This window comes from Onychostoma macrolepis, chromosome 21, assembly GCF_012432095.1.
Source record: "Onychostoma macrolepis isolate SWU-2019 chromosome 21, ASM1243209v1, whole genome shotgun sequence".
Classification (NCBI taxonomy): domain Eukaryota; kingdom Metazoa; phylum Chordata; class Actinopteri; order Cypriniformes; family Cyprinidae; genus Onychostoma; species Onychostoma macrolepis.
In genome coordinates, this window is record NC_081175.1 from 23,525,366 (window position 1) to 23,539,648 (window position 14,283).

At 37.1% G+C, this 14,283-nt stretch overlaps 2 protein-coding genes across 2 annotated transcripts; one reads left to right on the plus strand and one right to left on the minus strand.

Annotated features, from left to right (window-relative positions):
- Positions 1–664: 664 nt before the first annotated feature.
- Positions 665–1,507, minus strand: LOC131528370 (hydroxycarboxylic acid receptor 2-like). Its single transcript, XM_058757462.1, has one exon. The coding sequence runs from the start codon at positions 1,505–1,507 to the stop codon at positions 665–667; it is 843 nt and encodes a 280-aa protein (XP_058613445.1).
- A 5,757-nt stretch (positions 1,508–7,264) lies between these two features.
- On the plus strand, positions 7,265–8,107 carry LOC131528371 (chemokine XC receptor 1-like). Its single transcript, XM_058757463.1, has one exon. The coding sequence runs from the start codon at positions 7,265–7,267 to the stop codon at positions 8,105–8,107; it is 843 nt and encodes a 280-aa protein (XP_058613446.1).
- The last annotated feature ends 6,176 nt before the right edge of the window (positions 8,108–14,283 follow it).

Sequence of the window (14,283 nt, forward strand, 5' to 3'; positions counted from 1 at the left end):
GTGTATATTTATTATGTATATATACATACAAACACATGCATGTATATATTTAAGAAAAATATGTTATTTTTATATATTAAATATATTTATATATAATATAAAATATAAATGTATATACATGTAAATATTTGCAAAATATATACTGTATGTGTGTGTATTTATATATACATAATAAATAAACACAGTACACATGTATTATGTAAACAAAAACTTTTATTTTGGATGTGATTATTCGTGATTAATCGTTTGACAGCACTTAAACAAATAAATAAATCCACAAATCACTGTGTCATTGATAATTTTATTGAATAGAAAAAAGACGTGTATCAACAAACTAATGTGATAACATATTTTATTAATGTAAGTTGTTAACGTAATGAAATCAGTGTATTCAATCCAGATAAAATCAAATGATTCATAAGCATTTCTACGTAAAATGCATTTTAGATACATATTGTCAATAGCTAACGCTATCATTCAATGAAAACATACGATAATACATGTGTACTAGAATCAAATTTTACATACAAATACGACTTTTTAATGAGCTCACATTGACTATAGACAGACAAAATATAGCAGAGCAAAAACAACTAAATGTAGCTGTAACAAAGTCAGTCAAATAATGATATAATTTATTTAAAAATCACCATTGCAGATTTTCTTAGACACAAAGGCAGGAGAGTTTTCCAGCCCGGTGCAGATAAAGAACAGGCTGCACAAAACCAGCCAGCACATAACAAACCAAACCAGTGATCCAAAGAATATAATTATACTGCTTTGTTAGAATGGTAATTATTCCTGTGATAGCAAATGGCAGATATATGATAGTCATGCTCACAGTAGTTATTAGAATGATATGAAATGCTTTTATCTTTGTGGGGTTTTCCTCCTCTCTCTCTTTCCCTCTCTCTCCTGGTCCTGAATGCTTCAGAGCTCTGAGAACAGCCACAAGACAAAACAACTGGATGAAGAGGAAGAGAAGGAACTGCAGCAAGAAAAATTGAGACTGTAGTTGACTGTTTTCCCAGAAGTTTATAAATAAGCAAAATAAACAGGTGCCAAAAATAATTATCCAAGCCAAAGTCGAAAAAATTACTCTATATCTGAGATGTTTGTACTTCAGAAAGGTTACAGGATGAACCACTGCCAGGTAACGCTCAACACACATCAGACACTGAAACAGAGGACGACCAGTGAAGACTAGTCCTAGTAAAAACAGTGGTAATTTTGAGATACTTGGAAAGAAAACTGACACAATATAAAACAAACAATTCAGACAGGTTCCAGTCTCACAAACAGAGAGATTGAGGATGAAGAACTCAAATGCCACTCCACTTCCCGTTCCTGTGATGATGAGCCATATAACAGAGAAATGTGTAGGAAGACCAAACAGAAAATTCATGCTGAACACACAAATTCTCAGACTTTCTAGTAACCAGAAAGAATCAGCTGTAGAGTCTGTAGATGTTTCAGGTGTGGTGAAGTTCACTGTAGAGTTATTCATCTCTTCTTTGTTTGTCTTCAGCAGGTCACAAAACTTAGGTCTACTGCAACTATGATTTAGGCCTACTGGAAAAAAAGTTGAGCCCCCATTTTCATTCAAATATAAAATTATTTAAACATGGTTTTAGAAATTCGGTAATATTTTCTTTCATAGCCTACAATCATATGTAAAATTTAGTTTTGCGTCATATTTCCAGGGGCATCGCTAGACCCGTTTTACTCGAAGCCCAGTGTAAAACAGCTGTGCACCAGTAAAATATTATTGATAAATCCTTATGTGTCAATGAGATTGACGAATACTGACTTGAGATGAATTTCTGATTATACTCCAGCAATCAAGTTGTGTGCTTTCTATTAGCTGTTTAGACTCAGAACGAGTGATGCAGAATTCGCTAATGAATCACTTTTGATATAATCGGCCTAAAATGGTTACGCACTGAATTGATTGCAGCAGTTTCTCACACACGGAAGAGAAAACAGAAAGGTTGTTTTTTGGATGAGGTGGATATTTACCTACAGTCCTAGGCGTGCAGCTTGAGAAGGACTCTTGCTACAGAACACAGCACAGAGATTTAAATACAGTACATACAGAGAGACTGGACATTCACTCTTCAGGTGATAAACTCTTCTTTTAAATTATATATGACCTTAGAATTTATGGAAGTGTACTATAATTATTCTATTTTAGTATTATTAATATAATTAAAATATGAAATCCTCAGACAAAACAAGACACTTTCCTGAGAATAGCTTTTCATAAACTGCAACAAGACATTACATTTCATTCAGTTCATTTTGATTATTCTGTGTTAACCTGAGATGCTATCACTTTTTTTTATGTTGCATTCATTATTACATCAGCGTTATCTTAATTAATAATTATGCTTGGTCCCACTTTATATTAGGTGGGCTTAACTACTATGTGCTAACATTTAAATTAATAATTTGGTACAGTGCACTTATTGTGTATACATACATGCTTTTCAACCTACAGGCTCTATTACACCGTTGACCCATCCCTTACACCTTAACCCACCCTTAAACCTACCCATACCACCAAACCTGTCCCTAACCTTACCCGTATCCCACCTCAATAGCAGCAGAAATGTTTTGCAATACAGTGTGAACACAATAAGTACATTGTACTTATTTTTTGATGTAAGTACACAGTAGTTAAGGCCACCTAATATAAAGTGTGACCGTAGTGCTTTTTTTGTTAATGGTACCCATGTCAAAAAACAATACAAAAAAGTAATTAAGTAAAGACACTTATCTAACAAAAATTTGGTAATAATTAATGAATTGTGAATTAAATTACTAAACACCCAATCATCATCTGATTATCAGTTCACCTAACATCAACCTACCTTTTATTTTTGTCCCTGCATAGACAATTTTACAGTATTATGCTTTATGACCCTTTGGGGCTGAGAAGACAACTAAGGAAAATATGAGTTACTCTACAGTGAACTCCACCACACCTGAAACATCTACAAACTCCACAGTCCATTCAATTGGACTACTGGACAGTCTAGACATTTGTGTGTACAGCATCAATTTCCTGTTTGCTTTTCCTACACACTCCTATGTTATATGGCTCATCATTACAGGAACAGGAAGTGGAGCTGCATCAGACTTCTTTAACCTCAATCTGTCTGTGAGATTGGTATCTACCTAAATTATTTGTTCACTGTACTTAATTTTACTTGGTTTTAGGCAACACAGGCTGCCTAGTATTTCAGTGTCTGATCTGTGTTGAGCGTTACCTGCCAGTAATTCATCCTGTAACCTTTCTGAAGTACAAACCTCTCAGATACAGAGTGATCTGCTGCACTGCGGCCAGGATAATCACTCTTGGATCCTGTTTGTTCTGCATGTTTATTTTAGTATCTTTCAGCTTTTATGTATGCATACATTTGATTCAGTTCTTACTCTTTGCCTCCATTCAGTCATTCTGCTGTTTGGCTGTTCTCAGAGCTCTGAAGCAGTCAGGACCAGGAGAGAGAGGGAGAGAAAGAAATGAGAAAAACCCAATAAAAAGAAGAGCTTTTTATATGATTCTACTAACTACTGTCAACATGACTATCACATGTTGGCCATTTACTATCACTGGATTGTTTTTTTTTTTTTATTCTGATAAAACAGAATATGGAGAAACCCTTTTCTGCTTGTTTTATTTATTTTGTTCTGGCTGGTTTTCTTCAGCCTGTTCTTTATTTGCCCCGGACTGGAAAATTCTCCTACCTGTGCTCCCCATAAATCCCACTATTTTAATGTTTGTTTATTTTTTTTTTCTGTCTGATACCTTTTTTTAAATTTTGTATTATTAGTTTAGTTATTTAGTTATTAGTTATGGATGTAAAATTTAAATAATGTTTTGTTTTGTTTTTTGCCAATAAAACATTTTATCAGTGACCAAGTGTCACCCTTTCCATATTAAGAATTGCCACAAAGATGAACTTGTCATTATATTATATTAACACAATTTATTATTAAAATCAATCAATCAACCAACCAACCAACCAATTAATTATTAATCAATCAATCGATTAAAAAAATGTCAAGTGGTCAGTGAGTGGCACCTGGGCTAGACAGTTTCATATTTATAAATATTTTCACTAGTCACGCTACAGTATGGATTGAAGATATACTGTATAAAAATAATGTTAAATTAGTCTAAAAATGGCACACAATACAAAGGTAAATTACAGAATGTCAGTTAAGTCAGATGCAAATAAAATAAATAACATAAAATAAGAGTACAAGTAGCATTACGCTGAACAGCAAACACCTCACAAACCTCACATTTAACACAGAACAATATGAAGGAATTGGTTTGGGGGTAATACAAATATGTGTCTATGTAAAACCGTGAAGTCGCATGCAAATTTTTGAACTGGTCCAATAAAAGAGCTAATAATTATTAACCAAAAAAAAAAAAACTTTGCATAAAGAAACATTTACATGGCAAGTGTAACGGGGTGAATGAGAGGTGCAAATCCATTTGCAGGCTTCTATCAGACAGAGACATGGTCATAACAGGCATGGTTCAAACAGTGGCAAACAGGTATAACACAGGCAAGACCAAGAGTAAATCCTAAGGAAAGCGTGGGTCTACGATTGGCAAACAATATCCAGAGGGCTTGAGAAGAGGGGTAGTCCAATACCATGAGCAATAGTCCAGGCGAGGTACAAACAGAGTCCGAACGGCAAGACAAAAGTAAATACAAGGTGGACTATAAACTAGACTTAAACTTAGACTAAGAAAACACGGAAGGGCTCCGTAGAGTAGCTATCACTGGGAGAGCGATAAACGCTGGATAATACTCGGCAACTAGATCAGGATTTGAGTGTCTTTTAAATAGTGGGTGTTATAGCTTTCAGGTGAGCGTGTGATTGGTGACAGCTGTTTGATCAGTGCAATGGATGATGGGAAATGCAGTCCAGTGTGAAGTGTGGTGTGAGAGTCAATATGATGGAGAGGCGACCTCTTGTGGCAATCGGACCGAAGGCCATGAACCAGATTTGTGACAGAGCCCCCCCTCCCAAGGAGTGGCTTCCAGACGCTCCCCAGATAGAACAATACAGGAGGGTGGTGGAGTGGAGGCGGAACAGGGGGAGGGATGGAGGGCCAGGTCCATATGTAAATGAAGGGACAGATGACTGAGGCAAAGCAGGATGCCAAGGACATGAGAGCCAGGGTGTAGCCGGCAGAGCAGGAACCCAGGACAGATCCGGCAGTATAGATGGAACTGAGGACCACCACGACAGAGCAGACGGAGCAGCAAACCACCACGGCGGAGCAGACGGGGCAGAAGACCTCCACGGCGGAGCAGACGTTCACCAGTACAGAGCAGATAGGGCAGAAGACCTCCAAAGCGGAGCAGAAACCCCTGGTAGAGACTGGGACGTAGGGAAAACTGAGACACAAGAAACAGAGAGAGCATGTACGGACTCAAGGTCCAAGGCAGGTTCATAGGAAGTCCATCAATATTTTCCCTGGTGGCAACGGAGCGGGCAGACAGACCATAAGCAACCTCCCTGACCAAAACTGGACAGGCAGACAATTAAAAATTTAACTCATTGACTGGAACTGGACAGAGAGACAGTTCAAAACCTGACTCATTGACTGGAACTGGACAGGAAAACAATTCACCCTCAGGCTCATTAGTTGAGACTGAACAGACACAAAGTTCAAAATCAGGTTTGTTAATTAACATAGGACAGACAGATGGTTTGAAATTAGACTTGGCATTGACAGAACCCGGATCAGCAGACAGTTCAAAGTCAGATTCAAAAGCTACATTCGTACAGAAAGAGTGTTCACCAGGTGCATCGACTGAAACTGGACTGGTAGATTTTTCAGTGAGGAAAACAATGGCAGACAATCCACAGTCAGGCTCATTCATTGAAACAGGACAGACAGATAATTCAAAATCAAGAGCATTAGTGACAACTGAGCAAGCAAACTCAGATTCATAAGTTGAAACCATACAGACAGATAGCTCAGGATTAAACTCATTGACTGGAAGGGGATAGAACAGTCACAATACTCGGCAACTAGATCAGGATTTGAGTGGTTTATATAGTGGGTGTAATAGCTTTAAGGTGAGCATGTGATTGTTGACAGCTGTTTGATTATTGCAATGGATGGTGGGAAATGAAGTCCAGTGTGAAGTGTGGTGTGAGAGTCAATATGATGGAGAGCTCTTGTGGCAGCCAGACGGAAGGCCACGAACCAAATTCGTGACGTCCGTCCGTCCGTCGTTTTTTGCAGATTATGCTTTGGCCTGTCAACATGAGACAATCAATTACATAACACTTCTTTTTAAGCCTCAATACTGAAGTTGAGAATTTGATAAAGAGCTGATAAATCCGCAAGCCATATAGGTGGCTACCTATGATTCTAACATGCTGAAAAATACACTATTATTTGAGATATAAACTTGTCCTATGCATTCATATAGGTTTAAATCTATACAATCTTTGAAAGCTATGAAAAATTCTATTACGCATGTTTAGTATGCTTAGTGCTTTGTCTGAAAAATAAACCAGTCATCTGGTTTAAACATAAACATGTTTGGCATGTTTATACGTATCATTAATTGTATGACCATTTTTGCACCAGTAAGGCCCTTTTCCACAATCTCACTTCAGGTCCCACAGATCCTCTGGCCCTGTTTCTTGGTGAACAATTACAATATCAAGTCAAGATAACTGAGCCTGAAGAAATGTAAACATAATACCATAATGTGGTCAAACTTTTTTTCTTTCTTTTGAAGTGATTCTGAAAATGTCTAGCATTGATTGCAAGTATTGTAACATTATCTGACATTTTGAACCACCGTTTCCTTTTAATATTTGCATAATTATGATGTTTATATGACGTGTAGCATATTTGGAGTCATACACATATATTCTTGTGACAGCTGTGAAGTCAGTCTACAAAACACAGCACAGAGATGTATACACATCCAGGAAGACTGGACATTCACTCTTCAGGTGATTGTATTTTGATGAAATTCTTGCTTTTAACTCAATATTTTGATAAAAAAAGACTTTGAATGTAAACAACTTGTTTGAATTAATGGAACCATATCATATTCTTAAGTCATTTAATATTTGAGTGGTTCTGTTATTTGGGATTAAATTTAGAATGTAGGATTACATATATAATTTGGATATGAATATTTTAAAACCCTTTCCATAGAAATATTATTATTAGAGCTGCTGAACTGAGAATACAAACACAGAGGAGATGAATAACTCTACAGTGAACTTCACCACACTTGAAACATCTACAAACTATACAACTCAGTCCATTGCATCACTGAAAAGTCTGGATATCTTTTTGTACAGCATCGGTTTCCTGTTTGGTCTTCCTACACACTCCTATATTATATGGCTCATTGTCAGAGGAACAGGAAGTGGAGTTTCTTCAGAGTTCTTTAACCTCAATCTCTCTGTTTGTGAGATTGCCAACTCTCTGAATGGTTTGATATCTGTACTGTCAGTTCATTTATCAAGTCTTTTGACATTATCTAATTTTTTGCAAGGAGTAGGGATCACTGGCCGTCCTCTGTTTCAGTGTCTGATTTGTGTTGAGCGTTACCTGGCAGTTGTTCATCCTGTAACTTTTCTGAAGTACAAACCTCTCAGATATAGAGTGATCTGCTGCACTGCCATCTGGATAATTACTCTTGGATCCTGTTTCGTCTGCCTGATTATATTGCTAAATATCATGGTTGCATATCCTTGGTTCTTCTCACTGCAGTTTCTCCTCTACCTCTCCATCCAGTTGTTTTGTCTTGTGGCTGTTCTCAGAGCTCTGAAGCAGTCAGGACCAGGAGAGAAAAGGAGAGAAAGAAAAGAGGAAAACCACATGAAGAGAAGAGCGTTTTATCTCATTTTAATAACTACTGGGAACTTGGTTATTATATATGTCCCACTTATTATCACTGGCTTCTTTAGCATTATGATGAAACAAAATATTTTGCCTCTTTGGATCATTGGTGTGGTTTGTTATGTACTGGCTGGTTTTGTTCAGCCTGTTCTTTATCTGCACCGTGCTGGAAAACTGTCCTGTCTCTGTTGCTCATAGGATGTACAATTGCAGTATTTTACCAAATTATCTTGTTTTATCTTCTATTATTTTTACTCTTTTATAAATAAGATTACATCATAACAATCATGCTGTTGTCGACATTGAATATAAGGGGAAAAAAATGTAAATGTGCATTTGTGAACAGAGATTTACATTTGTTTGCTTTCAATATTTGCATACTTGGTGATTTATGTGACGTGTAGCAAATGCATTCATGCACATACATTCTTGATGTAAAATCAGTCTACAAAACTCAGACTGGACATTCACCCTTCAGGTGAAAAACTGTTAGAATTTTTATAAATATGAGATTTAGATTGCTATTATAATTTAGATTAGTATTAATAGAGTCATAGCAGATTTGAAATAAATTAATACTTACAGTAAGTGTCCTGGTTATTTGAACTGTATTTCAAACAGTCTGGATTATGAGAAATTTGTTTATTTTGAAATGTAAAAAATAAATAATGGGTTCCTTTTCTGAGAATATAATTCATGTTATGCTTGTTTTTTCTCTCGTTTGACCACAGAAAATGTTTATAAAAATTAGATTTTATGTAAGAGATTTGTGTACACAAACTAAGTAGTGCTGTCAAACGATTAATCACGATTAATCACATTCAAAATAAAAGTTTTTGATTACATAATATATGTGTGTGTAATGTGTATATTTATTATGTATATATAAATATACACACAAATATATATATATATATTTAAGAAAATATGTTATATTTGTATATTACATGTTTATATATAATATAAATTACATAAATTTATACATTTAAACACATGTAAATATTTTCAAAATATAATAAATATACACAGTCCACACACATATATTATGTAAACCAACACTTTTATTTTGGATGCGATTAATCGTGATTAATCGTTTGACAGCACTAAAACTAAGCAATAAGTCAGAAAGCAAATATTATATAAATACACTGTGCTTATATAAAGTCCTTCACAACAAAACATTGAAACTACATGCAAAGTTATGTGTTCAATGAATGTTGAGATTTCTTTGTCAAAAGTTATTTTTTTATTTCCATCCATAGGATGAGTAACTCTACAGTGAATGTCACCACATCTGGAGCATTTTCAAACTCAACAACTCTTTACTTTGGGCTAATGGACATTCTGGACATTTTCAATCTGTTGTTTGGTCTTCCTACACACTCATATGGCTCATTGTCACAGGATCAGGAAGTGGAGTTGCATCTGACTTCTTCACCCTCAATCTCTATGTTTGTAAGATTGTTTACAGTCTGAACACTGTGTTCAGTATTCATGTTTGTTGTGTTTGGGATGCAAGTCTCAAGATATTAATATGTTTTTTAATAGGAGTTGGCATCACTGGCCATCCTCTGTTTCAGTGTCTGATGTGTGTTGAGAGTTACCTGGCAGTGGTTCATCCTGTAACCTTTCTGAAGTTCAAACCTCTCAGATATAGAGTGATCTGCTGCACTTGGCTTTCCTACCTGCCTGTCATCGTATGTATTAGCATACCTCTGTGCACCCTGTTAGCACAGACAGGATACATCATCAGCACGTTCATGCACGCTGTGCAGACAGAGCCATAACGGCAGACAAACATCAACAACCCAATCTTCATTCCTGGTACTTTTACTAACTGTATTATAAAGTTTTCGCACCGGTGAATGACACATGATGTAGCCCAGCGGTTCCCAATTCCAGTCCTCGCGCCCCCCGCTCAGCAAATTGTGAATGTTTCACTTAGTTAACACACCCGATTCAGATAACCAGCCCGTTAGAAAAGAGCTACGTGTATGAACTGTGTTCCAATTGACATGCTCCCTACACAGTATGTGTTCTTTGCTCCCTACTCCCTGAGCAAGGGAAATTTGTTCTTCACTTCAGAAAATTCATTCACAGATTTGCGTCTTCACACACAGATGAAACTTACTAGAGAAGTGTGAAGTATGACATAATACCTCTGTAAATAAATACTATTTATATTGTTTTTAATAAAATGATGACCGAGTCTCGTTCTGCTTGACTGTAAAACAACACATCCTTTTTTATTCCCTTTTACCCTCACATATCAATGTGACTTACATTTTTTACCCACTGCCCCCTAGCTATATGCAGGAACTGCATAACATATAACACTCATTAATTTTTATTCAAACAGCTTGAACATTACAATATTTAATTAACGTCTCGCAAACTTTAATGCCCTTTGTATCAAAAAAAGTCAACTAGCCACTTGTTTGATTTTCAAAATACAAATGTCTGATTAAGAATATAACGAGTTTACTTCTGTTAAATGATTAATTCTTGTTATTTGTAACTAAATTAAGAAAGAATCAAATGAATTAGATCAGCACTTGTTGATTCAATAATACTGAGGCGCTTCATATCAACAACTCTCTCTGGTGAATCACTACGCATGCTCAGCACTGCGGCGGGAATTTCTGGAACACGCGGGTCCTGACGGCTGGAAGTGGAGTTTTGTGAGCTGTTTTAACTGCTGCGTCTAATCGTTCTGCATCCTTGATGTTGAGGGTAACTTGATATACCTGTTTGTAATTAGTACCGTGGGATTATAGATTAAATATAAGTTATTAGACACTGTGGCGATGTTCTAAGAAGGCTTATTTTACCAGGCTTGAAGCACATGTGTTGGGTTAATTCCGTGTCTTTGTTGATACGAGTTTCACAGTAATGTTAATATCCTCTACAATTGGTGCATTTTTTGTTACAATTCAATGCTACGCCTAACTATTAACTACATAACCTAAACCTGAACTCTACCCCAACAATGGGAGGGGAAAACATGACATAAAATGAATGCAGTCGAACACACCAGTCACCCAATTTTTTTCTGTTTGTAAGTTAATGTAGCTAGTAGGGATGGGCGATATGGGCTTAAAAATATATCACGATATTGCTGGTATTTATTGCGATAACCATATCAATGATGATAATTCAGGGAATCCTGTTTCTGTAGAGAAAATTATTATCTTTCCTATTTTTACCCAACATGGGGTGTCGTGAGCATTACTGAGTACACACTTAACGTAATGACTGTTTAATTCATACTGGAAGCCAGAGGGCGCCCTTGCACAGAAACTCCACACATCCCATAGCAGATACTAGTGATGGGAAGTTCGGATCATTTTACTGACTCGGACCTTTGAGTCTCGTTCAGCAAAATGAACGAACCTTTTTTCGAGTCATTTCGTTCATTTTAGCAAAATATAATTAAAATGTTACGTGCTACTTCCCTAACACATCTACTACTTATGCAAACGTTGATCACACTACAAACAATACAAAACTAATGCTATAAGAAACAGAAAAGATTAATTCATTGTTTACCTGGGTCTTCTATTATTAGCTCACCTTACCTCTTATCTGACAAGTCTTCGGGTTTGAGTCGTTCGTTCATCACATGACAGCCTCATAAACTAAGGCTGTATCCGAAATCACCCCCTATACGCTCAAATAGTGCACTATTTGAGTGGACAGCCATTTTAAGTGGTGTTCGAAACCATAGTGGATGTTCTCGAGTGCACTCATTCAATCCCACAATGCACCGCAAAAACGAGTGTACAACCGATGTACACTCAACGGCTAGAGAATCCCCATAATGCACTGTGAGAGTCGCGCGCCGAATTAATTCCCGCGTCTCGCCAGAAGATGGCGCCCGCAGCTGAATCATCCATTCATTAATTTTAGAAGCGCTCCTCCACAGCGTAATACAACAAAGGTACAAATTAATTGTAAATTGACTATTAGGGATTATACATAATTTCCATGACAGAGTTCAAGATAAATCCTTCAATCTTACTACTGGAGCTGCCTGTTTCAAATGATTATTAAACAGCAAGCAAACTATGCAAAAGCGGCAGTCCGGTGAGTGTCCAAATTCACTCACTCGTTTTCATTCACTCCTTCAAGTGAACTGTATGAGTGGACTAATGTAGGGAATAGTGAATGAAGGTATAGGGGGCGATTTCGGATACAGCCTAAACCCATGCAGTCAGAACCGGAAAGAGAATTGATTAGTTCGTATCCCGAGTCTTTCGAGTCGTTCCTTCTTTTGTCACGTGACGTGACAGCATTGGACAGATAAATTAGTTAATTTACAAGCTTCCTTACAAATGGGTGCACAGTTGTTTCGCGTAACCTGCATAGGTATGAGGCTGTCACGTGATGAACGAACGACTCAAACCCGAAGACTCGGGATACAAACTAATCAATTCTCTTTCCGGCTCTCACTGCATAGGTTACGCGTATGGGGCTGTCACGTGATGAATGAACGACTCAAATCCGAAGACTCGAAACAGGTGAACTAATTCAGTGCAGAACCTATAGGATGTTGCGCATTCGCAACTGAACGAATCACTCTCCGAAACGACTCGTTCTTCCCGAGTCACATTAAATATTCGTTCAAAAAGAACGAATCGTTCAAGAACGACCCATCACTAGCAGATACTACTGAGACGCTCCAGGAAATCTCTAATATGGGCAAAGGTATCCAGTTATTGCTGAATAAAACGCAACGGAGATAGAGAAATTTTAACTGATGAAACTTGAAGACAATAAACATACAATTGCACAAAATATGTGGTTTATCTGTGTTCTTCAAGCAATCTTGTGTAAGGAAATTATATTTATAATGCAATGCTAATCTACATAGCCTTTATCACTGTACTATCATTCTGTAATATTAAACCACGTCTGGTCACAAAAAGAAGTTATTTCAAACACTCGACTATGTTATTAAGTTAATTTGGAGAAAAAGCATGTCAATAAATTATATTTTTGTTGGACAAGGTTTGTAAATGGGCTCATATGCATGCAAAACTATATCGCACACATGCTATAGTACATTTATTCAGACCGGTTTTTTGTGCACTGTATCTGACCCAAACCAGTTCCAGATTGTAGAAGGAGCTCCTCATTTAGCAATAAACTCCTCCTCAACTTCATGGACTCACAGGATCGCAATAGGTGCAGCAATGTGTGTCTGGTCGGATTGCCTGAAGGTTCCGAAAATGACAACCCAATGGGGTTTTTGAAAAGATCGCTACCGGCGTGGCTCCCGTCTCTGGCGGGCAAAGAGATTGAAGTGGAGCGAATGCATCGTTCGCGCACAAGGCTCTCCTCAGATTGCGCTAAACCATGGGTTTTCTTCTTTAAACTGTTACGGTTCACGGACAGGGAGCTCTTTCTGCGGGCCGCCAGACTTCACGCCCTGGTGAAAACCTCCGACGGAGCAACGCTGTTCTTTCCAGATTTTTCTCCGGTCACCACAAAAAGAAGTGCATTTGCGCCAATTAGGAAGGAAATGAGAGAAGCTGGCATCCAGAATGTTCTTCTTTATCCTACAACGCTGAAGGTTATTTTCAATCAAGGTGAACCTAAAATGCTATACTCCCCAGAAGAAGCAAGAGTTTTTCCTCAGATCCCAAACATCCACCAACTCTCGGTGATCTTCAGCTGGACATTTGTTGTCTAATCGGAGAAGAGATGCTCTAAATGGTTAGGTGACTGTGTCTTTCACTGTTCACTTTAATATTCACTTCTTAATTCATAGTTACTAGAAGCTTTCATTGTGCATACAGTATCGCTTACTGATTATGAAGTTATTTTATTTATGTTTTAGTTGTATTCCTTCTCTCTCTCTCTCTCTCTCTCTCTATCTCTCTTTCTTTTTCTTTTTTTAAAATAGAGATACTACTTAGTCAATATGTGACTATGTAACAGTTGCCTTCTGTTACAAGGTTTATTTTGGGTGCTATGTTCATCCTGACCTCTAGGTGGCACCTGTGGCCTCACCTTTTTCTGTATAAGACAGGAAGCAGTAGAATAAGAAGCAGATTCAGTTTAAATCCCTCATGACTTCATGGTTGTACAAACAATCCTGGTTGGAGAAACATTTAGTTTGCTGCTCAACTGTAAGTTTATTGTTCTATTTTGTACCTTGTTGTCTAAATACAATTTGAGGGTACTTTTAAGTTTAACCTTTAGTGGAGTTTACTGTTTTGTGTATTATGTTTGTTTGGTTACTATATGGACTCTGATAAGTTGTTATCTTTTCTAGAGGATTTTTGTTTGTCCCAATTCATGCTAAGGTGGCATGCTAGTGTCAATGAGGAATGGATTGACAACTTTGGTGTTCCTTTGAGTGCATGATT

Coding starts and splice junctions, on each gene's coding strand:
- LOC131528370 (XM_058757462.1), bottom strand. CDS start 1,507: ATGAATAACTCTACAGTGAACTTCACCACACCTGAAACATCTACAGAC.
- LOC131528371 (XM_058757463.1), top strand. CDS start 7,265: ATGAATAACTCTACAGTGAACTTCACCACACTTGAAACATCTACAAAC.